The sequence below is a fragment of the Leucoraja erinacea genome, chromosome 30, assembly GCF_028641065.1.
Source record: "Leucoraja erinacea ecotype New England chromosome 30, Leri_hhj_1, whole genome shotgun sequence".
In the NCBI taxonomy this organism is placed as follows: domain Eukaryota; kingdom Metazoa; phylum Chordata; class Chondrichthyes; order Rajiformes; family Rajidae; genus Leucoraja; species Leucoraja erinaceus.
Genome location: NC_073406.1, coordinates 26,824,055 through 26,846,687, shown reverse-complemented (window position 1 = coordinate 26,846,687; position 22,633 = coordinate 26,824,055). Strand labels below are relative to the sequence as shown.

The window sequence follows — 22,633 nt, the reverse complement described above, 5'->3', positions numbered from 1 at the left end:
CAGTGAGTGAGTGAGTGGGTGAGTGAGTGGGGTGAGTGAGTGGTGAGTGGGAGAGTGAGAGAGTGAGTGAGAGTGAGAGAGTGAGAGAGTGAGAGTGAGTGAGTGAGTGTGTGAGTGTGCAAGTGAATGAGCCAGTGAGTGAGTGGGTGAGTGAGTGGGGGTGAGTGGGTGAGTGAGTGAGTGAGGGGCAGCTCAGGAGGAAGAGAGCACAAGTACACAGATAAATATAAACAGGATAGTGATGGGACGCAGGGTCTTCTGTCATTAACAGGTCACTCGATCTGCTGAGGACTGTAACCAGGTGTCACCAAACCTGCAGTTTTCTCCATATGGGCCCCCACGGCCTGTGGGCTGGAGAGGTAAAGCAGATTGGGTTTCTTTGCTGTTTAACAAAATATTCAAACAATGTTATTATTTCCAGACGATTATTGTACTATTTTGACTCTGTAGTGGTCATAAGGGAAATAACAGTAGGGGCCGATTCACGCTGACAGTGGCTAGACGTTGCAAACAGGTCCACCAGCAATCGGATGTAAACCACTGAGCCACACAGCACAGCAGCAGGCCCTTTGTCTGTACTTCTTCACCAAGCCCCATCTATGGTAGTCCCACCTACCTGCATTTGGTCCATATCCTTCTCAACCTTTCCTATCCAATGTACCTGTCCGGATGTATTTTAAATGCTGTACTTTAGGGTGTAAACTGGGAGTATGAACCTACCGACAGATACAGCATAGAAACAGGCCCTTCAGCCCATCTCGCCAATGCAAACCAAGATGTAGTCAAACCTGTCACCGTGTCTTGTGCATTGTCTCACTATTTCCATCACATCATTCTCTTTTCAACATATCATTCTTCATAAAGAAGATGGGCAGCAAATGCTGGAGTAACTCAGCGGGACAGGCAGCCTCTCTGGAGAGAAGGATTAGATGACGTTGACTCCTCTCTCTTCATAAAACCTGCCCACATGTCTCTGGTTGTGCCTGAAGTCAGAGTTTAGTCTTTTGACAAAACCTGTAATTTAAATTAATATTATTAATCGGACATTCAGTCACATTTATAAGCTATTCCAATAAAATAAAATAAATTAAAATTTGCCATAAAAAAAGTTTAAAAACAGCAATATGATGAAGATGATCATGAAACAAGATTCAAGAGAGTTTATTGTCATGTGTCCCTGATAGGACAATGAAATTCTTGCTTTGCTTCAGCACAACAGAATATAGTAGGCATGAATACAGAACATATCAGTGTGTCCATATACCATTATATAAATATATACACACATGAATAAATAAAACAGATAAAGTGCAAATAAACAGATAATGGCCTATTAATGTTCAGAGTTTTGTTTGAGTTGAGTTCAATAGCCTGATGGCTGTGGGGAAGGAGCTGTTTCTGAATCTGGACGTTGCAGTCTTCAGGCTCCTGTACCTTCTATCTGAAGGTAGTGGGAAGATGAGTGTGTGGCCAGGATGGTGTGGGTCCTTGATGATGCTGCCAGCCTTTTTGAGGCAGTAAAAACACCCCCCCCCCCCCCCCCCCCCCCCCCCCCCCCCCATGTTCTCAGCTGTATGTGGCCCTCCCCACTCTCGACAGTCCCCCTCCCTCTCGATGGTCCTCCTTTGCTAGAATTAGTACAAACTCTGGACTCCAAGAATCCCTGTTGAAAGCTGGGACTCACTCACATGAGGCCCTGGTGGCATTTCTGAACATAATGCTGGACAATCCCAGCATTATCAGGTCTGGACCTGCTTACAGGGTGAGAAGCCAGTCGACAGAGTCAGATAGAAAGTTAGAGAGACCGAGACACAGAGACTCAGTGACTCGAGAGATAATGAGAGGGAGAGCTGGACGCTGAGCAGAATGAGATAATGAAATAGAGTCTATCATCCAGGGTAGGGGAACCAAGAACCAGAGGTGAGTTTCAGGTGAGAGGAAAGACACAAAGTGCTGGAGTAATTCAACATGCTGGGTCTGGCAGCATTTCTGGAGAAAATAGATGGGTGAAGTTTTGGGTCAAGATCCTTCTTCAGACTAGCGCAGGCAAAGGTTACTATTGTAAATGAGGCATCTTGGTTAGCATTGGCGAGTTGGGCTGAATGGCCTGTTTCTATGCTGTATGACTCTATAACTGATAGAGTCAAAGAACCAGACAGAAACAGAGGGAAAGAAAGAATGCATTTTATGGTCAGCCACAAATCTGGCTGAGTAAGAAACACTTTCTCTAGAGATTGCAGTGTGATCTCGGCTGATTGCTGGAGAACTGAGAGCACACTGCATTGCCAGACCTGCCTCCTTACAGACACAGCACTGTGCTAAACCCATGCCAGCTCTCACAGCTGGATGGAACAGATCCCTTGCCATTAATCTGAACAGTTCTCTGTGGCGTTCAGGTCATCTGTGATCCTATAAATGAACATGACAAACAGACTCAGGAATAGCTGCTTCCCGAGAATTATATCTACCATAAATTCAAATCCACACATGCACTGACTACACCGCCCAACACGGACTTCCATCTGCATATATGTATATATGTATGTAGCGCCGTAGAATTTGTGCACCTATTCCCCCCCCCCATCTCCCTTCTGTTTTGTTTTTCTGTTTCTTGTTTTTTGTGTAAAATTGTATGTATGCACTGAGTACGAGCAGCTTTCAGTTTCACTGTACATGTATAGTGACAATAAATGGCATATCATATCATGAAGAAAGAGCATCTGCTTCTGTAAGAGAGGGGAATGGCCTGACTGCATTTGCTTTCAGTTGGTACGACAAGTTGTTGGTTGGTATAATGATGGAATGATTCCGATCTGCGTACATGTGTTGAGTTTATTCATCTCAGCAAGACGGACCATTGAGTTATATGTATTGTTCTGTAGAAGTACACTGGAGAATAGTGGAACTGATGAGGACAGTGGCATTGAACCTGGAGACAGAACCTGGGCCACAGTTTAAGAATACGGGGTAGACAAAAAATGCTGGAGAAACTCAGCGGGTGAGGCAGCATCTATGGAGAAAAGGTGTAGGTGACGTTTCGGGTCGAGACCCTTCTTCAGACTGCTGCCTCACTCACTGATTTTCTCCACCTTTTTTTACCTATCCTTGATTTTCCCAGCACCTACAGCTCCTTCTTAAACAAGAATAAGGGGTAGACCATTTAGAATGGAGATGAGGAGAAACTTTTTCAACCAGAGAGTTGTGAATCTGTGGAATTGGAGGCCAATTCTCTGGATGCTTTCAAGAGAGAGTTAGATAGAGCTCTCAAAGATAGCAGAGTCAGGGGATATGGGGAGAAGGCAGGAATCCCAGGAATTGAATGTGGGTGATCAGCCATGGTCACATTGAATGGTGGTGCTGGCTTGAAGTGCCGATGGCCTCCTCCTACACCTATTGTCAACTGTCTTTTGAGTGCTCTCTAGTTGTTGGCAGGATGGTTCCCTTGCCTGATAACAGCTGGGAAGAATCTGGAGGGGTCCCTGAATCTGAAGGTGTGCGTTTTCACACTTCTATACCTTTTGCCCGATGGGAAAGGGGAGAAGAGGGAGTGGCCAGGGTGCGACTCGTCCTTGAATGGCAGTGCTCGTTCGAAGGGATGAATGGCCAACTCCCGCCTGCACCTATTGTGTATTGTCCATTTGGTGTCTACCTTTGATTTAAACCAGTATCTGCAGTTCTTTCCTACACAGTAAACTTCACACGCCCACGTGCCTTATTTATCTCTCAACTCGTCTCTTTTAATGAATATCATAATAAGTATAAATAATATATCTATTTATAAATGTTCAATTCTGTCAACTTTCTCTCTGCATGTCTGTCTCTGACTTTCTACATCTCTCTCTCTCTCTCTTTCTCTCTCTCCGTTTCTTGTGCCTCTCTCTGTTTTTCCTCACTGCCTCTCTCATCCTTTATTTCTCACTTTCTCGTTCTTTCTCTTTGTCTCTCTCCTGCCCACCAGAATTTGTCTCTCTAGTTTAAATGATTCGTGGTTTTGGTAATCAAGTCAGAAAAAAAATAACTGAGCATCTGTTTTCTATTTAATAGTTCTGAATGTTAAAGAAAAAATGTTGCCGGAGTCCTTTTTAATACGAGCAGCGGTGACAAGCACGGCACTAGATTACTGCAGAGAGCGCCAGCACTTCACAACAGCAGAAAAAGGATTTATAAATAAAATGAGAAATAATTGGAGCAGGCGTGACTGGAACGGGTCTCGGAGTTGCCGGGCCAGTCAGCTGTACTGTATAGGATTGTTAAGTTCCATTAACTGCTCGGGCTGAGATCCCAGTCCAGCTTTAAAGTTGCTTCAACTAAAAGGCCTGTGGCTTGAGAGGCAGCGGGCAGGAATGTTTCTCTGTCATCTTAATTTTTAAGGAATGAGCTTTTTTGTTGTTGTTGCAAGCAGCTTTGTTTTGAGCTGAGCACTGGCGGGCTGACAGTGGGCGGCTCCTTACCTGGGGAGGCTGGCTCCGAGCTGACACACTGTTAAGGCTGGAGGAAGTTCCACCAAGCAGCCACTTCAGGACAGGAGAGGCGAGGAGAGGAGTCATTCTGCAACTGGTCCACTGTAGCACCAGCTGCTCCATGTGCAGATCCCACCCAGCCCCCTGCACCCCAGTGGCCCAGGCTCAAGGAGAGGTGGGGAGGGAATAACTGTGGACAAGGTCGCTGCCAGCTGCAGGTCGCACTTTCTGGAAGGTGGGCATGAAGACGGGGGTGGGCGCGTGGCTGCCTCTGCTCTTACTGCTCAGTACATTGGCCATAGTCAGTGGGTCAGGGTCCAGCAGCCGCTACCACTACCACCGGAAGCACTGCTACACTTGTTACGCACTGTACAGCAACCAGCGTGTGGAGCCCGCTGCAGGTGAGTAAGTCCTGGACCCACTGTCCTCTCCTGCATGTGTGGCACCCTTGCATGTGTGGCACCCCTGCATGTGTGGCACCCCTCAGCATTTCACCACGTCCCCAACGCGTCTGGTGCCTCTGGTGCTGTAGCAATGTCACTCAGTGACCAGCAACATCTTACATGTACAGTAAGACTATTGCTGGAGACTTGCAAACAAGCAACCACAGGTGCTGGGCTTCTAAAAAAACCACAAAGTGCTGGAGTAACTAAGCGAGTCAGGCAGTATCTCTGGAGAACATGGATATGTTCAACTGAAATGCTGTCTGACCCGTTGATTTACTCCAACACGTGTGTTTTATTGTTAGATACACTGCATTTTACTGATGTTCTCTGTAATACGACTCCAGACAGCAGAGAGGGGACTCTGTAGATTAACTTCTCAGTGGGGCGGCACGGTGGCGCAGCATACAGCTCCAGCAGCACCAGAGACCCGGGTTCGATCCTGACTACGGGTGTTGTCTGTACAGAGTTTGTACGTTCTCCCGGCGACCTGTGTAGATTTTCTCAGAGATCTTCGGTTTCTTCCCCCACTCCAACGATGTACAGGTTTATAGGTTAATTGGCTTGGTATAAATGTAAAACAAAATCCCTAGTGTAGCGGGATCACTGGTTGGTGTGGACTCGGTGGGCCGAAGGGCCTGTTTTTGTGCTGTATCTCTAAACTAAACTAAACTAAACTGAAAGACTGAATGTGTGACATTGCTATGCTCTAGTGTTACATTAGTGTTACATTCTGATTTTGAATTCAAGCTCCTGGGATTTGAACTCACTAACTAGCTCTTGACCAGAACAACTCACTGCTGCCGTGGCTGGGACGTTGGTCTTTCTGATTAATCCCACGTCGGCGGGTTTGCTTTGTGCACCACGTCTCCATGGCACAGTGGCTCAGCGGTAGAGTTGCTGCCCCACACCGCCAGGGACCAGGATTCAATCCTGACCACGGGTGCTGTCTGTACGGAGTTTGTATATTCTCCCTGTGACCGTGTGGGTTTTCTCTGAGTTTTCTGGTTTCCTCCCACACTCCAAAGACTTACAGGTTTGTAGGTTAATTGACTTTAGTAAAATTGTAAACTAGTGTGTAGGATAGTGTTACTGTACGGGGTTGGCACAGACTCGGTGGGCCGAAGGGCCTGTTTCCATGCCGTGTCTCTAAAGTCTAAAGTCAGACTGTGTGATCTTCCAGGTGTTATTTTGCCTGAGAGGCACATTATATTTTCCTGCATGTTCCCTCGTGTTTTTGCTTCACTCTGTCATTTTGCCTCTCCTGAGAGAATGCCAGTGGCAAGGGTGAGGTGTTGTGTGTGTACTGCTGTTGGGGACAGGCTGAGGCAGTGGGTGACCTGCCACTCTCTGTCTAATCACCCCACATGAAGACGATGATTGTGAGGCTCATCAGCTCTGCCATCGGTGACATTTCTCATCAATCTCCCTGCAGGAAAGACAATTACCAGAAGAAATCTCTGCAGCATAACTGCTCCCATCTGGCTAAGTGTTTTTAAAAAAATCACTCGAGAAGGTTGTAATATTTGTAATTAGAGGCTTTCCCTGTTTCCAAATGTTTCGGTGGCCATGTGATGCTACACTGCCCTGTATGATGCCTCGTCACAGCCAGCAGCATAATCAAGGACGAGTTGCACCCTGGCCACTCCCTCTCTCCCCTCTCCCATCGGGCAAAAGGTATAGAAGTGTGAAAACGCACACCTCCAGATTCGGGGACCCCTCCACATTCTTCCCAGCTGTTATCAGGCAAGTGAACCATCCTACCAACAACTAGAGAGCAGTCAATAGACAATAGACAATAGATAATATGTGCAGGAGTAGGCCATTCGGCCCTTCGAGCCAGCACTGCTATTCAATGTGATCATGGCTGATCATCCCCAATCAGTACCCCGTTCCTGCCTTCTCTCCATATCCTCTGACTACACTATCTTTAAGAACCCTATCTAGCTCTCTCTAGAAAGTATCCAGAGAACCGGCCTCCACCGCCCTCTAAGGCAGAGAATTCCACAGACTCACAACACTCTGTGAGAAAAAGTGCTTTCTCATCTCCGTTCTAAATAGCTTACCCCCTATTCTTGTACTGTGGCCCCTGGTTGGGAACATGTTTCCTGCTAGCGTATCCAAACCCTTAATTATCTTATATTTCAATAAGATCCCTCTCATCTTTCTAAACTCCAGAGTGTACAAACCCAGCCGCTCCATTCTCGCAGCATATGACAGTCCCGCCATCTCGGGAATTAACCTTGTGAACCTACGCTGCACTCCCTCAATAGCAAGAATGTCCTTCCTCAAATTAGGGGACCAAAACTGCACACAATACTCCAGATGTGGTCTCACTAGGGCCCTATACAACTGCAGAAGGACCTCTTTGCTCCTATACTCAACTCATCTTGTTATAAAGGCCAACATGCCATTCGTTTTCTTCACTGCCTGCTGTACCTGCAATGCTTACTATCATTGACTGATGAACAAGGACCCCCAGATCCCGTTGTACTTCCCCTTTTCCCAACTTGACAACATTTAGATAATAATCTGCCTCCCTGTTTTTGCTATCAAAGTGGATAAACTCACATGTATCCATATTAAACTGCATCTGCCATGCATCTGCCCACTCCCCCAACCTGTCCAAGCCACCCTGCATTCTCATAGCATCCTCCTCACAGTTCACACTGCCCCCCAGCTTTGTGTCATCTGCAAATTTGCTAATGCTACTTTGAATCCCTTCATCTAAATCATTGATGTATATTGTAAATAGCTGCGGTCCCAGCACTGAGCCTTACGGTACCCCAGTAGTCACTGCCTGCCATTCTGAAAGAGACCCGTTAATCCCTACTCTTTGTTTCCTGTCTGCCAACCAATTTTCTATCCATGTCAGCACTCTAACCCCAATACCTTGTGCCTTAATTTTGCCCACTAATCTCCTATGTGGGACCTTATCAAATGCTTTCTGAAAGTCCAGGTACACTACATCCATTGGCTCTCCCTTGTCCATTCCCTAGTTACATCCTCAAAAAATTCCAGAAGATTGTTGTTTGTCATGTACATCAATGATTTGGATGAAGGGGTGGTAAATTGGATTAGTAAGTATGCAGATGATAGGGGGTGTTGTGGATAATGAAGAGGATTTCCAAAGGCCACTCTACAGAGTGATTTAGACCATTTGGAATATGCCTATCCCCTCCAATTTTTAACCACTTTAGGGCTGAAAGATGGCAGATGGAGTTTAATGCTGATAAATGTGAGGTGCTACACCTTGGCAGGACAAATCAAAATAGGACGTACATGGTAAATGGTAGGGAATTGAAGAATACAGTTGAACAGAGGGATCTGGGTATAACCGTGCATAGTTCCTTGAAGGTGGAATCTCATATAGATAGGGTGGTAAAGAAAGCTTTTGGTATGCTAGCCTTTATAAATAAGAGCATTGAGTATAGACGTTGGGATGTAATGTTAAAATTGTACAAGGCATTGGTGAGACCAAATCTGGAGTATGGTGTACAATTTTGGTCGCCCAATTATAGGAAGGATGTCAACAAAATAGAGAGAGTACAGAGGAGATTTACTAGAATGTTGCTTGGGTTTCAACAACTAAGTTACAGAGAAAGGTTGAATAAGTTAGGTCTTTATTCTCTGGAGCGCAGAAGGTTAAGAGGGGACTTGATAGAGGTCTTTAAAATGATGAGAGGGATAGACAGAGTTGATGTGGATCAGCTTTTCCCTTTGAGAATAGGGAAGATTCAAACAAGATGACATGACTTCAGAATTAAGGGACAGAAGTTTAGGGGTAACATGAGGGGGAACTTCTTTACTCAGAGAGTGGTAGCGGTGTGGAATGAGCTTCCAGTGGAAGTGGAGGAGGCAGGTTTGTTGGTATCATTTAAAAATAAATTGGATAGGCATATGGATGAGAAGGGAATGGAGGGTTATGGTATGAGTGCAGGCAGGTGGGACTAAGGGAAAAAAGTTGTTCGGCACGAACTTGTAGGGCTGAGATGGCCTGTTTCCGTGCTGTAATTGTTATATGGTTATATGGTTATAAGATTAGTCAAGCATGATTTGCCCTTCATAAATCCATGCTGACTCGGACCGATCTTGTTACTGCTCCAAATGTGCCACTATTTCATCTTTTATAATTGACTCCAGCATCTTCCCCACCACCGATGTCAGGCTAACTGGTCTATAAATCCCGGTTTGCTCTCTCCCGCCTTTCTTAAAAAGTGGGATAACATTAGCTACCCTCCAATCCACAGGAATTGATCCTGAATCTATGTAACATTTTAAAATTATCACTAATGCATCCACGATTTCTAGTGTCACTTGCATAAGTACCCTGGGATGCAGACCATCAGGCCCTGGGGATTTATCTGTCTTCAGTCCCATCAGTCTACCCAATACCATTTCCTGCCTAATGTGGATTTCCTTCAGTTCCTCCATCACCCCAGATCCTCTGGCCACTAGTACATCAGGAATATTGTTTATGTCCTCCTTAGTGAAGACGGATCCAACTCATCTGCCATTTCCTTGTTCCCCATAATAAATTCACCCTTTTCAGTCTTCAAGAGTCCTATTTTGGTCTTAACTATTTTTTTCCTGTTCACATACCAAAAGAAGCTTTTACTATCCTCCTTTATATTCTTGGCTAGCTTACCTTTGTACCTCATCTTTTCTCCCCGTATTGCCTTTCTCGTTATCTTCTGTGGCTCTTTAAACGTTACCCAATCCTCTTGCTTCCCGCTCATCTTTGCTATGTTCTACTTCTTCTCTTTTAGTTTTATACTGTCCCTGACGTCCCTTGTCAGCCACGGTCGCCCCTTACTCCCCTTGGAATCTTTCTTCCTCTTTGGAATGAACTGATCCTGCACCTTCTGTATTATTCCCAGAAATACCTGCCATTGATGTTCCACTGTTATCCTTGCTAGGGTATCTTTCCAGTCCACTTTGGCCAACATGGCTCCATAGTCCCCTTTATTCAACTGTAACATGGACACCTCCAATCTACCTTTCTCCCTCTCCAAGTGTAGATTAAACTTGACCATATCAGTAGTTCTGAACTAATATCCATCTCATTGGAGACCCTCGGACTAGCTCTGATCTTACTCCACTGGCTTTATCTCACACTAAACATTATTCATGTTAAGGACATGTCACACTTGGGCGACATTTTAGGTGACTACAAGCGACTACAGGCATCTAGGCTGGTGCCACATGGTCGCTGGGGTGTCGCCTGTATGGTCGTGAGTGGTCTCCTCAGTCGCTCAAAGAGTCGTAGAGTCTTTCTGGTCGCTGCTGGATTTTGAAATGTTCAAACATTTTTGGCGACAGTTGGCGACAGTGGGCTGGACGCCAATCAGCGTAGCTTGATTTCTCCTGACGTAGGTGCTGTCGTAGGTTGTTGCCAGGATGACGTAGGTTGTCGCATGTGCTGACTTCGGTGAATTCCATTGGCGACTACCTACATCAAATGGCGACAGGTACCGGCGACTGAATTGTGTTAAGTTGTCTTCAGTTATAATAATAATAATACATTTTATTTATGGGCGCCTTTCAAGAGTCTCAAGGCCACCTTACAAAAATTTAGCAAGTAGAGGAAAAAACATGTAAGGGGAATGAAATAAATAGTAGAGACATGACTAGTACACAAATTAAAGACAGAATTCAATTCAAAACACAATATGAGGCAATTCAAGCACAGATGAAAAGGGAGGGGGACGTGGGGCTAAGGATGGGCAGAGGTGAAGAGATGGGTCTTGAGGCGGGACTGGAAGATGGTGAGGGACACGGAATTGCGGATCAGTTGGGGGAGGGAGTTCCAGAGCCTGGGAGCTGCCCTGGAGAAGGCTCTGTCCCCAAAACTGCAGAGGTTGGACTTGTGGATGGAGAGGAGACCGGCTGATGTGGATCTGAGGGACCGTGAGGGTTGGTAGGGGGAGAGGAGGTCAGTGAGATATGGGGGGGCCAAATGGTGGAGGGCTTTGTAGGTGAGGACCAGGATTTTGTAGGTGATCCGGTGGGAATGGGAAGCCAGTGAAGTTGTTTGAGGACTGGAGTGATGTGATGCCAGGATTTGGTGTGGGTGATGAGTCGGGCGGCTGCGTTCTGGACCAGTTGGAGTCGGTTGACGTAGGTGGAGCTGATGCCAAGGAGAAGTGAGTTGCAATAGTCCAGTCGGGAGGAGATGAAGGCATGGATGAGTCTTTCAGCAGCGGGAGGTGTGAGAGAGGGTCTGATTTTGGCGATGTTGCGGAGATGAAAGAAGGAGGTTTTAATGACATGGCGGACGTGAGGCTCAAGGGAGAGGGTGGAAACAAAGATCACGCCAAGGTTGCGGGCCTGGGGAGATGGGGAGACAGTGGTGCCGTCGATGGTGAGAGTGGGGTTATTGATTTTGCTGAGTGTGGCTTTGGAGCCGACAGGGTCATAGCTTGTCGCGGGTGGATGTAGGATGTCGGAGGTGTGGTCGTAGGTGGACGTCAACAGCACCTACGTCAAGAGAAGTCAAGCTACGCTTATTGGCGTCAAACCCACTGTCGCTAAATTTTTTTTAACAAGTTGAAAGACGCTACGACTTTCTGCACGACTCAGGGGACTATTCACAGCGATCACCGGTGAACATGTGGCGACAAACTAGTCGCCTGTAGTTGCCTAAAAAATCGCCTAAGTGGGACAGGCCCGTTACAGCGCCAGAGACCCAGATATCCTGACTACGGGTGCTGTCTATTCGGTGTTTGTACGTTCTCCCTGTGACCTGGAGGGGGGTTCCAGGTACTCCGATTTCCTCCCCCACTCCAGGTTTGATGGCTAATTGGCATGGTAAAATTGTAACTTGTCCGTAGCGTGTGCAGTATAGTGTGGGGATCACTGGTCATGTGCACTCTGTGGGCCAAAGGGCCTGTTTCCGCGTTGTATCTATAAACTAAACTAATATGGGCATTGACTCTCAATGTAACAAGAAGGAAACAGTGAAGCCTGGGTGATTTAATATTGCCCTACTGATATATTGTCCATATAAATATTGCCCTACTTTCCCTCTCGCCTTCATTTTAGAGCATTAAAACATTCTTTGCAGCAGCAGTGGCGACACACACAGAGAGAGAAGCAGAGTTACTGTTTCACATCAAAGATCTTTCAGCAGAAATGTTAAGAGTTCGAGACAGAACTGTTTTAAGATGGAGAGTAATGGGGCTGTCCCACTGTGTGAGCTAATTCAAGATTTATCCCGAGTTTGCCCTGATTTAAACTCGGAGAATTACGGTACTAGCCCTCGTAGGTACTCGGGGCTCTCGTGGACATTTTTCAACATGTTGAAAAATCTTCACGAGTCTTCACGAGCTTACCGTGCTTCCCGAGTACATGCCGTTAGCGTTACGAGCCGCTAAGAGATGTCCCCAAGCTCTGACGTGCCCGCCAGGTACATTCTACGTGCTTACAATGAGTTTGATTTTTTTTAAACTCAGGCGAGCTCTTGAATTAACTTGTACAGTGGGACAGGCCCTTAAGGGGCAACATTGGTCAGAAGACAAGTGTGATGGGATAGATTGGAGCAGGTAGGGGGGCCTATAATACTCAAAACATATGACTAATTTGGAACGTATGTACATTGGTGATATGGAATCACTATTTGAAATAGCCAGAGATAGTACTGCAGATGCTGGAAGTCTGAAACAAAACTGGGAAATGCTGGGCACAGTACTGATCTGAAACTGTAGATGGCAGTGTGGACCCCGGTCGAACAGATGAGGTGCTCTTTTTCCCATTGTTTCTAAGCTCAAGTGGAAGAGCAATCACCACGTTTGAGGGGACCCGCGGCAATAAAAGGCAGATGGAAAAGGCTCTGGGTCACAAAGCACCATTGGCTGAAATGCAGTTTGACAAGTCTACGCTTGAGAAGAAAAACACGTTGAAACATAAGAATTTATTCATTTTGTGTGCCATTAGTTTAAGACAGGGGGGCTGCCTCATGATATTGCAGTGATATTGCAGTATTACTCAATCTCCAAGTCAGACCCCAAATCCAATTCCATTCTCCTTTTTTTAATCAGATTACACATCTGCACTCTTTTGTCTTCTCTACTTATCACCTCCAGCCTCAGTTACTATCTGCACCCACCCACCTCCCTCCCAGCCTTGATTGAATGGTGGAGGAGACTTCATAGGCCGAATGGCACAAGCAGACCATTCAGTCCATCAAGCCTGGTCCAGCATTGAACAAGGTCCTGAGTGACCTCAATACCGTTTTGTTGCCCATTCCCTTGATTCCTTTAATATCCATCCATCTATTGATCTCTGTTGGACTGTAACCGGTGGCTGAGCCAAGTTCCACAGATCTACCTCCCTCTGATGACAGATATCTCTTCTTATCTCACTCTGTAATACTTGGGCGTGACTTGGGCGTTTAGATTCCTCAGCCATGGGGACCATCGTGCCAGCCGTTGAGTGGAACTCTCGAAGGATGTTGTATGTGATGTGCGTCTTTAAGTGCAGAGAGCACATTGCCATTCAGGGTGGGGTCGGTGGGAGATCTTGGAGGGAAAACACATGTAGGTCCTTATGTAATGGAGTGGGTGTACAGCTGGCAGAGTACTTCCATAACCTCATATGTGTTTCTGATGATTACTGGACAGTTTAAAACATAGAACAGCACAGCGCAGCAGCAGGACCTTCGGCCCACAATGTCTGTGCCAAACATGATGCCAGGACCAACCCTTATCTGCCTGCACGTAATCCATATCCTTCCATTCCCTGTATGTGCCTGTACATAGAGCACATAGATAGAGTACCAATATCGTATCTGCCTTCACCACCACCCCACCTGTACGTTCCAGGCACTCACCACTCTCTGTGTAAAATAAAACTTGCCCCACACATCTCCTTTAAACTTTGACCCTCTCACCTTATATGCTATCTAGTATTCGATACTTCCATTCTGGGGAAAAGGTTGTGACTGTCTACCCTTTATGTCCACCCCATAACCTCCAGTGTGTTCCAGAGAAAACAATCCAAGTCTGTTCAGCCTCTCCTTATAGCTGATACCCCTAAATCCAGGCATCATTCCGGTAAACCTCCCTTGCACCATTCCCAACGTCTCCACATCCAATATTGGGGTGATCAGAACTTCCGCAATACAAAGCCCCGTGAATCTTTAATGATGTAATGGTGCTTTTACTGTAGTGTGTGTGGAGCAATGTGTTGCTGAGTGTATGTGGACCTACAGGTCCAGTAGAGTGTGGCCATACCCAAGCACTTCCCCCATTAGCAAGTGTGCAGAAATAGTCCACTGATCCCGCAAGCAAGCGGGAACATTGGGCTCTTCTACTCAATATCCCGACCTATGAATACAAGCGTATGGTATGCACTCTATCTACCTATGTGACCAAAAGAAAGACAAAATATGCATTGAATTTGCTCCCCAAGAAGGCCATCGAGTCACTGAGAATATTCAAGACAGAATTGGGTGTTTTAGATATTAATAGAATAAAGCGGTGTGGAGTCAGTGCAGGAATGTGAGGGAGTGCAACATAAAGCCATGATATTGTCCGGGGCAGCCGGGACAGCCGACACAGCCGGTACAGCCGACACAGCCGGTACAGCCGGTACAGCCGGTACAGCCGACGCAGCCGGCACAGCCGGGACAGCCGGTACAGCCGACACAGCCGGAACAGCCGGCACAGCCGGCACAGCCGGCACAGCCGACACAGCCGGCACAGCCGGCACAGCCGACACAGCCGACACAGCCGACACAGCCGGAACAGACGACACAGCCGGTACAGCCGGTACAGCCGGTACAGCCGACACAGCCGGCACAGCCGGCACAGCCGGCACAGCCGGCACAGCCGGCACAGCCGGCACAGCCGGCACAGCCGACACAGCCGGCACAGCCGGCACAGCCGACACAGCCGCCACAGCCGACACAGCCGACACAGCCGACACAGCCACAGCCGACACAGCCGGTACAGCCGACACAGCCGACACAGCCGACACAGCCGACACAGCCGGGACAGCCGGTACAGCCGACACAGCCGGTACAGCCGACACAGCCGGTACAGCCGACACAGCCGACACAGCCACAGCCGACACAGCCGGGACAGCCGCAGCCGACACAGCCGACACAGCCGCCGGTACAGCCGACACAGCCGACACAGGGACAGCCGACACAGCCGCCGGGACAGCCGACACAGCCGACACAGCCGACACAGCCGGCCGACACAGCCGACACAGCCAGCCGACACAGCCGGTACAGCCGACACAGCCGACACAGCCGACACAGCCGGGACAGCCGACACAGACCGGACACAGCCACAGCCGACACAGCCGACACAGCCGACACAGCCGGTACAGCCGGTACAGCCGACACAGCCGATACAGCCGGTACAGCCGGCACAGCCGTTACAGCCCACACAACCGGCACAGCCGTTACAGCCAACACAGCCGGAACAGCCGGTACAGCCGGTACAGCCGACACAGCCGGTACAGCAGCCGGTACACACAGCCGGTACAGCCGACACAGCGACGCCGGTACAGCCGCACACAGCCGACACAGCCGGTACAGTCGACACAGCCGACACAGCCGACACAGCCGACACAGCCGGTACAGCCGACAGCCGGTACAGCCGGGACAGCCGACACAGCCGGTACAGCCGGGACAGCCGACACAGCCGACACAGCCGACACAGCCGACACAGCCGACACAGCCGGTACAGCCCACACAGCCGGGACAGCCCACACAGCCGGTACAGCCCACACCCCCGGCACAGCCGACACAGCCGACACAGCCGTAACAGCCGGGACAGCCGACACAGCCGACACAGCCGGTACAGCCGACACAGCCGGTACAGCCGACGGCCGGGACGGCCGACACGGCAGGCCGACACGGCCGACACGGCCGACACAGCCGACACAGCCGGGACAGCCGGGACAGCCGACACAGCCGGTACAGCCGACACAGCCGGTACAGCCGACACCCCACTTTCTATTCTTACCTTCATATGAGCGATTCCCCTCACCTTAAAGTGTTTCCTGATTTCATTCTTAAACAGGAAAGTTCACATACTAATCTTGCTCTCTAGCTCTGGACATCTCTACAAGAGGAAGTCAGTGTTCTCTACCTGCTCCACTGACATTTACAATTTAAAGCACCACAATGTTATCACCTTGAACCTGCCTCTATCATAATCTAACCATTTCATTCTGTTTAACATGTGCCATCCTTCATCCTAAGCCAGGTTCCCTCCCTGAGTCTGGTTCCTATGCTGGGATGGTGGGCCACACTGATGAGGATACTCTCTATGGGGTCTGGGTGAGTTTGATTGCATTCAAGCATCACTTAGTCCCCTTTGTTCCATCCCACTTAAGATACAGCTTAACAATCACTCAACCAATGATTAGTTCCTGTGCTTTTGTACCAGTTTTTAATTACGTGCAGCCGGACACAGTCCCTCTTCTCTTGCCCTGGAGAATATCTTTCTTGGATCCACAGCGGGTAATCTCACTAGTGGATTTCATCTGCCACAGTATTACTCTGTACTTAGTCTTTCTGTCCTTTTGCCATTTCCTGCAGCCGTTTACAGATGAGTGCATTGCTGACTAATGAACCTACCTGGTGATTACTTCATTCACAGCAACTCACTTAAATTGTGCCATTGTGTTGCACTTAATACCATATCCAAACATCTTTCTTCATTACCCACGGTTGTAAAATACAATTTTAATTAACCTAATCCCAGCCTTGATTAATTTTAAATAACCTAGTCCTAGCAAGTATGAAGAAGGGTTCTGACCCGAAACATTACTCATCCTTTTTCTCCAGAAATGCTTCCTGACCTGTTGAGTTACTCCAGCATTTACTGTATATTCCCAGCCCTGAAATCTAGTTCAAAGATTTCAAGATCTTGAAAGGATGATTGATGTGAGTTGATTCTTTAATTGCCTTTGCTTCCTCTGACTTCATCTGGGGCTATTACTAGTTGAGGTTGTACAAGACCCAGTCACAGCAGTCAAAGTCTCTCTTCTGACAGTGGATGATCTGCCCAAACCGGCAGATGACCTCAGGGATAGGTAATGGAACATAGAATACAGCACAGGTCCTTCAGCCCACAATGCGTTTGCTGAACACGATGCCAAAACCCATTTCTGCCTGCACATAACCTATCCCCCCATTCCCTGCATATCCACATACTGTACATAGTTGCATCCCTGCCTTCACTGCCCTCACCAGCGCTGGGCCTGAACTCACAGCTCAGGTCTAAGCTCATATTCTCAGTGGAATGATTATTCTGTCTCCCTCCGTAAGGAAGCACCTTTAACTGTGATCACACATGCATGTGCACGCACGAGCATGCACAATCTCACACGCACACGTGCACGCACATACACACACACATATACAATTAAATATAAACATGAGTGGTAAATCTTCAAGTAAATATCTGGCCAAACTTTTTGCCTGATGGTGGCAGGAGTTTTATAAAAGGGATTGTATTCCTCACAAGTAATTCTTCATTTGTTTCCTCTCCAAGAAGACATGGGGAGGTCCTCCATGGACTCACTTTATTCACTAGGTGGAGAGTAATTTACTGCCATTCCCTTGCCCTGCCCTTGACTGACATTAACCTTTGAACTTAAGTTCGCACAAGTCAGCTTCTGAAGTCGCCCTTCAGGCTGATTCATTGAAAGCTATTACAAGCCAAATACTTCTGGACAAAAATGACAAAGTTTGAGGCATTGCCTTGGTTGTGAGTCTAATGGGCAGCAACGGAGTGAGCTCTGACCGACAGTCCGAGTGATTAGCTCTGATCACTGCGTTCAAAGGACTGGCCAGTCCTAGAGACCCACAGCAATGAAACCGTGTGTGGCTGTGGTCAGTGTGTGGGTCACTGCAGCCTTGCTACATCAGCTGTGGTCAGTGTGTGGCTGTGTGCCGTTTGAATGCCTGCTATCCAGGCCTGCATGGAATGACCTGGTCAACTCTGATGTCAGTGTTGGCATGTTGGTCAGCATGGCACAGTGGGCTGTGCTCTGGCATGTGGTGTATCAGGTCCCACTGCACGTGCATGGGCACAATGTCATGTTTAAAAGACCTCTACAGTAGAGGTGCAATGATTTTGAAAGCTATGCCAAACCAAGATCCAGTTGCTCCCTTGGATAACCAGAAAGGATCCCGTGACATTGAAGAGCAGGGTGTACTTTGTGGTGGATAGACACAAAATACTGGAGTAACTCAGCGGGACAGGCAGCATCTCGGTCACGAATGGGTGACGTTTCAGATCGAGATCGAAGAAGGGTCTCGACCCGAAACGTCACCCATTTCTTCTCTCCAGAGATGCTGCCTGTCCCGCTGAGTTACTCCAGTATTTTGTGTCTATCTTCAAATTAAACCAGCACCTGCAGTTACTTCTCACACATGTACTTTGTGGTGTATGATAGGCAGATGAGGGGAGAAATGGGTGCATATCCAGTTGGGGTACAAGGAAGAGATGAAGGGGGAGAGGGGGAGGAGAAAGGCGGGGAGAAGGGGGGCAGGGTTGCAGCTCTGAACTTAGTCCAAACATCTGCCTTTCAACCTCCCTCTAACCTGTATCGACCTATAACTTGCCAGGCTCTGCCCTGCCCTCCTTCTCTTCCAGTCTCCTCCACCCACTCCCCCGTCACAATCAGTCTGTAGAAGGGTCCCGACCCAAAACATCGGCTATCCATGTTCTCCAGAGATGCTGCCTGACCCGCTGACTTACTCCAGCACTCTGTGTCTTTTTTTGTAAACTATCATCTGCAGTTCTTGGTTCTGTATGTATCCTCGTCTGTTTCAGAAACTATGCATTTCAAGTCCTCCATTGATTGTGACGTGCTGTGGAATGCCCTAACACTGTATCGGACACCATTGAGCAATAGGATAATAAACAGATCATCTGTGTGAGAGGGTAGACAAAAATGGTGGAGAAACTCAGCGGGTGATGCTGCCTCATCCATAGATGCTGCCTCACCCGCTGAGGGTCTCCAGCATTTTTGTCTATCTTCGATTTTCCAGCATCTGCAGTTCCTTCTTAAACATCTGTATGAGAGGATTTAGTTGAGGGATACAAATTATCCTGTAGAAATATAGTAGAATTAGACAAGTGCAGGATTAGCAGCTATTTCCAAATTCAATCCCATTAGTTCCACCCCATTTTTTCCCCATTTCCATTCATTTTTGACCTATTTCCAATCGAAGGAATCAAGGGATATGGGGAGCAGGCAGGTACAGGTTATTGATTGGGGTCGATCAGCCATGATCACAATGAATGGCGGTGCTGGCTCAAAGGGCCGAATGGCCTCCACCTGCACCTATTCTCTATGTTTCTATGTTTCCCTGCAAACATTTTAATTCAATTTTAAATGTAACTATTGCAACTCAAATCACACATTTGGACAAAACGTTGACCTAGAACTGAGTGACATCAATGGTTCTCAGTGACATAATGGGACACTCGACAAGTCAGGCAGCATCTGTGGAAAGAGAAGCAGGGTTAACTGGAGAGGGAACAAAATAAAGAGCGATACATTTCATCGTTAAAAGGACATGTAGTTGACAGTTTTCTGATTGGAACAAGTGGTTTGTCCAAGGAAGTCAAGAAAGCCCATTGAGGTGCCTCGGTAGAGCTACTGCCTCACAGCGCCAGAGGCCCGAGTTGAAATCCTGACTATGGGTGCTGTCTGTGCGGAGTTTGTACGTTCTCCCTGTGACTTGCGTGGGATTTCTCCTGGTGCTCCGGTTTCCTACCACGTACAGGTTTGTAGGTTAATTGACTTTGGTAAAAATTGTAAATTATCCCTCGTGTGTGTAAGATAGTGCTAGTGTACGGAGTAATAGCTAGTCAGCACGGACTTGGTGGGCTGAAGGGGCAGATTCCACACTGTATCACTCTCCACAGGTCAATGGAACCCAATACGGCTGTGCTGCCCCTAAGCCCTGCTCCAGTTCATTGTTTCTGCAAGTATCTCTGTCCCTGAATCTGTCTGAAGAAGGATCTTGACCTGAACCGTTGCCTATTTCCTTCACTCCAGAGATGCTGCCGCACCCGCTGAGTTACTCCAGCATTTTGTATCTATCTTCGGTGTAAACCAGCATATGCAGTTCCTTCCTGCACAAGGTTTAGAGGGATGTGGGTTAAAAGTGGATAAATGGGAGTAGTGTAGATGGACATCTTGGTCAGCATGGGTGAGTTGGGCCGAAGGGCCTGTTCCATGCTGTGTGTCTCTTACTCTCGGACTCTAACTGGCCAGCCGCCCATATGCTGCGTAGTTTAATGCTGACGAGCAGCGTCCGAGCTTCCTTGGTGAGCCTGTTTGTGTCTGTGGTGCATGAGGATTAGTAAACACCCCATGCCTCCCTCTCCATGCTGGAGCAGCTCACTGGGTGAAGGCTGGTGGGCAGTAGCAATAGGTCCATCATATCTCAGTCCATGTACACACACTGCTCAGACTGGTATGTGGAATCTAATTACCCCAGGAGCCAATTTGCCCTCAAACCATAGTGCAATTAAGGAGTAAATAAGGATCAGATTTCTCTCTCCTTCTCTCTGTGTGTTAAATTCAGATGCAGCTGCTCTTCATTCTGTTTTGCTGTGAATTATTACCACGGAGTAAAGCAGATCCGTATGATATTGTGACTGTGGACATAATGAGCTCACAAATTACATCTCACAGCTGTTGCACTTCCACGCCCAATTGCTTTCCCCACCACTCCAGATGAGCCTGGGGATGGTTCCACCCTTGCTGGTTCTCCATCCGTACCACTGAGGTGACCATCCGGACAGGGACAACAATCCATTCAGCCTCTTCACCCTGTGCTTATATTCAATAGGATCATTGGAGCATTGTTAGTGTGTTTTATTGATCTGTCTTTAATCCAATGCCTGAATATTGTCCTGAACTATACTTACCCCAGTCACTATACCGATAAACTGGTCTGGTTTAGTTTAGTTTGGAGATACAGCGTGGAAACAGGACCTTTGGCCCACATAGTCCACGTTGACCAATGATCACCCGTACACTAAGAAACATAGAAACATAGAAAATAGGTGCTGGAGGAGGCCATTCGGCCCTTTGAGCCAGCACCGCCATTCATTGTGATCATGGCTGATCGTCCCCAATCAATAACCCGTGCCTGCCTTCTCCCCATAGCCCTTGATTCCACTAGCCCCTAGAGCTCTATCGAAATCTCTCTTAAATCCATCCAGTGACTTGGCCTCCACTGCCCTCTGTGGCAGGGAATTCCATAAATGCTATGCTACGTACTCGAGACAATTTGCAGTGCAAGTAACAAACGTGCACGTCTTTGGAGTGTGGGAGGAAACCAGAGCACCCAAGGAAAACCCATGTGACCACGGGGAGAACGTGTAAACTTCATACAGACAGCACCGTAGTCAGGATCAAACCTGTGAAGGTCGCACACAGACATTGCTCTCCTGAGATCAACATTTCAGACCATTATCAGTTTTCCAAATGTATCTTTCCATGTGTATTAAAGCATTGTTAAACCCTGTGTTAAAGCCGTGTTTAACCTGAGACCGGTAGGAGTTGTCAAATTAACCAGTGTTGAACCAGGGCCAAGGCATGCTTGATCTTCTCAGCTCCTATGGTTCTCTACAAAATTGGCCCGATAACAATATGACTTGTTTGTAGAAAACTCAGCAAATGTGCTGGATTCTGCACTGGTGTTCATTAATACCAAGAAAGATACAGCATGAAAACAGGCCCTTCGGCCCACTGAATCCATGCCGTCCATTGATTACCCATTCACACACGTTCGCTATTATTCCACTTTCCCATCATTCCTACACACTAAGAGCAATTTACACTGGCCAATAACCTACAAAGCTGTACAACATTGGGATGTGGGAGGAAACCGGATCACCCAGAGGAAGCCCACCTTGTAACAAGAGGGAACGTGCAAACTTCACACAGACAACATCCGAGGTCACGATCGAAACTGGCTCTCTGGTGCTGTGAAGCAGCAGCTCTACCCGCTGTGCCCTTCTTCATGCCTTGTTCTTTATGTTTCCTTCCTCTTACTTCCCTTTTACCTTATCTTGAACCTTCCAGTCCATGTGGTTACAGATGGGTATTTTAATTCCATTGCAATGCCAGCATAGTTTCCACCAAAAATAGACCCCATTCGCCAATTTGCTAATATAATATTACATAACATGACATTTAAGAGACATCTGGACTTCATATTTGGATAGGAAAGGTTTAAGGGACATGGGCCAAGCACGGGCAGGTGGGAGTAATGTAGATGGGACATCTTGGTTGGCGTAGGCAAGTTGGGCTAGAGGGCCTGTTTCCACGCTGTATGACATGACTATAACTCCATATACGTAATGCAGCTCATTCACACATCATTATTCCCAGTAGAAGACATTGTTTCATTTGCTTACAAGATGTATCAGATTGATATCAATGTTACTTACACATCATTCCATGAGCGATAATCCAGAGGGACTCCAGTTCTCAGTGAATATCCAGAGTGACTCCAAGACCCCTGGATCTCTCCCCCAGAGCATTGACAGGGGCTGCACTAAATCTATATTCAGTGCCCAGCCCTGATCCTCCTGCAGTCATGTCTCGGTAATCCCCACAATGTCATATCTACCAATTTCTAACTGAGCCTCAAGCTAAACCACTTTACTTCTTATACTTTGTACATTCATATATAATATTTTTAATCCATTACTCACCTCATCTTTCACACTGATTCCT

At 47.5% G+C, this 22,633-nt stretch overlaps 1 protein-coding gene across 2 annotated transcripts in view; it reads left to right on the top strand.

The window, feature by feature from the left end:
- Window positions 1-22,633, top strand: part of LOC129711769 (multiple epidermal growth factor-like domains protein 6) — a 552,574-nt gene that overhangs the window by 327,335 nt on the left and 202,606 nt on the right. Inside the window, exon 1 of one of the 2 annotated variants that reach the window (XM_055659701.1) lies at window positions 4,507-4,861. The exons of the other annotated variant lie outside the window; for it this stretch is intronic. Within the exon in view, the coding sequence (XP_055515676.1) occupies window positions 4,702-4,861 (160 nt within the window). The 5' untranslated portion in view covers window positions 4,507-4,701. Of the gene's footprint in view, window positions 1-4,506; window positions 4,862-22,633 lie in introns of those variants that run through there. 2 annotated transcript variants of the gene reach the window in all.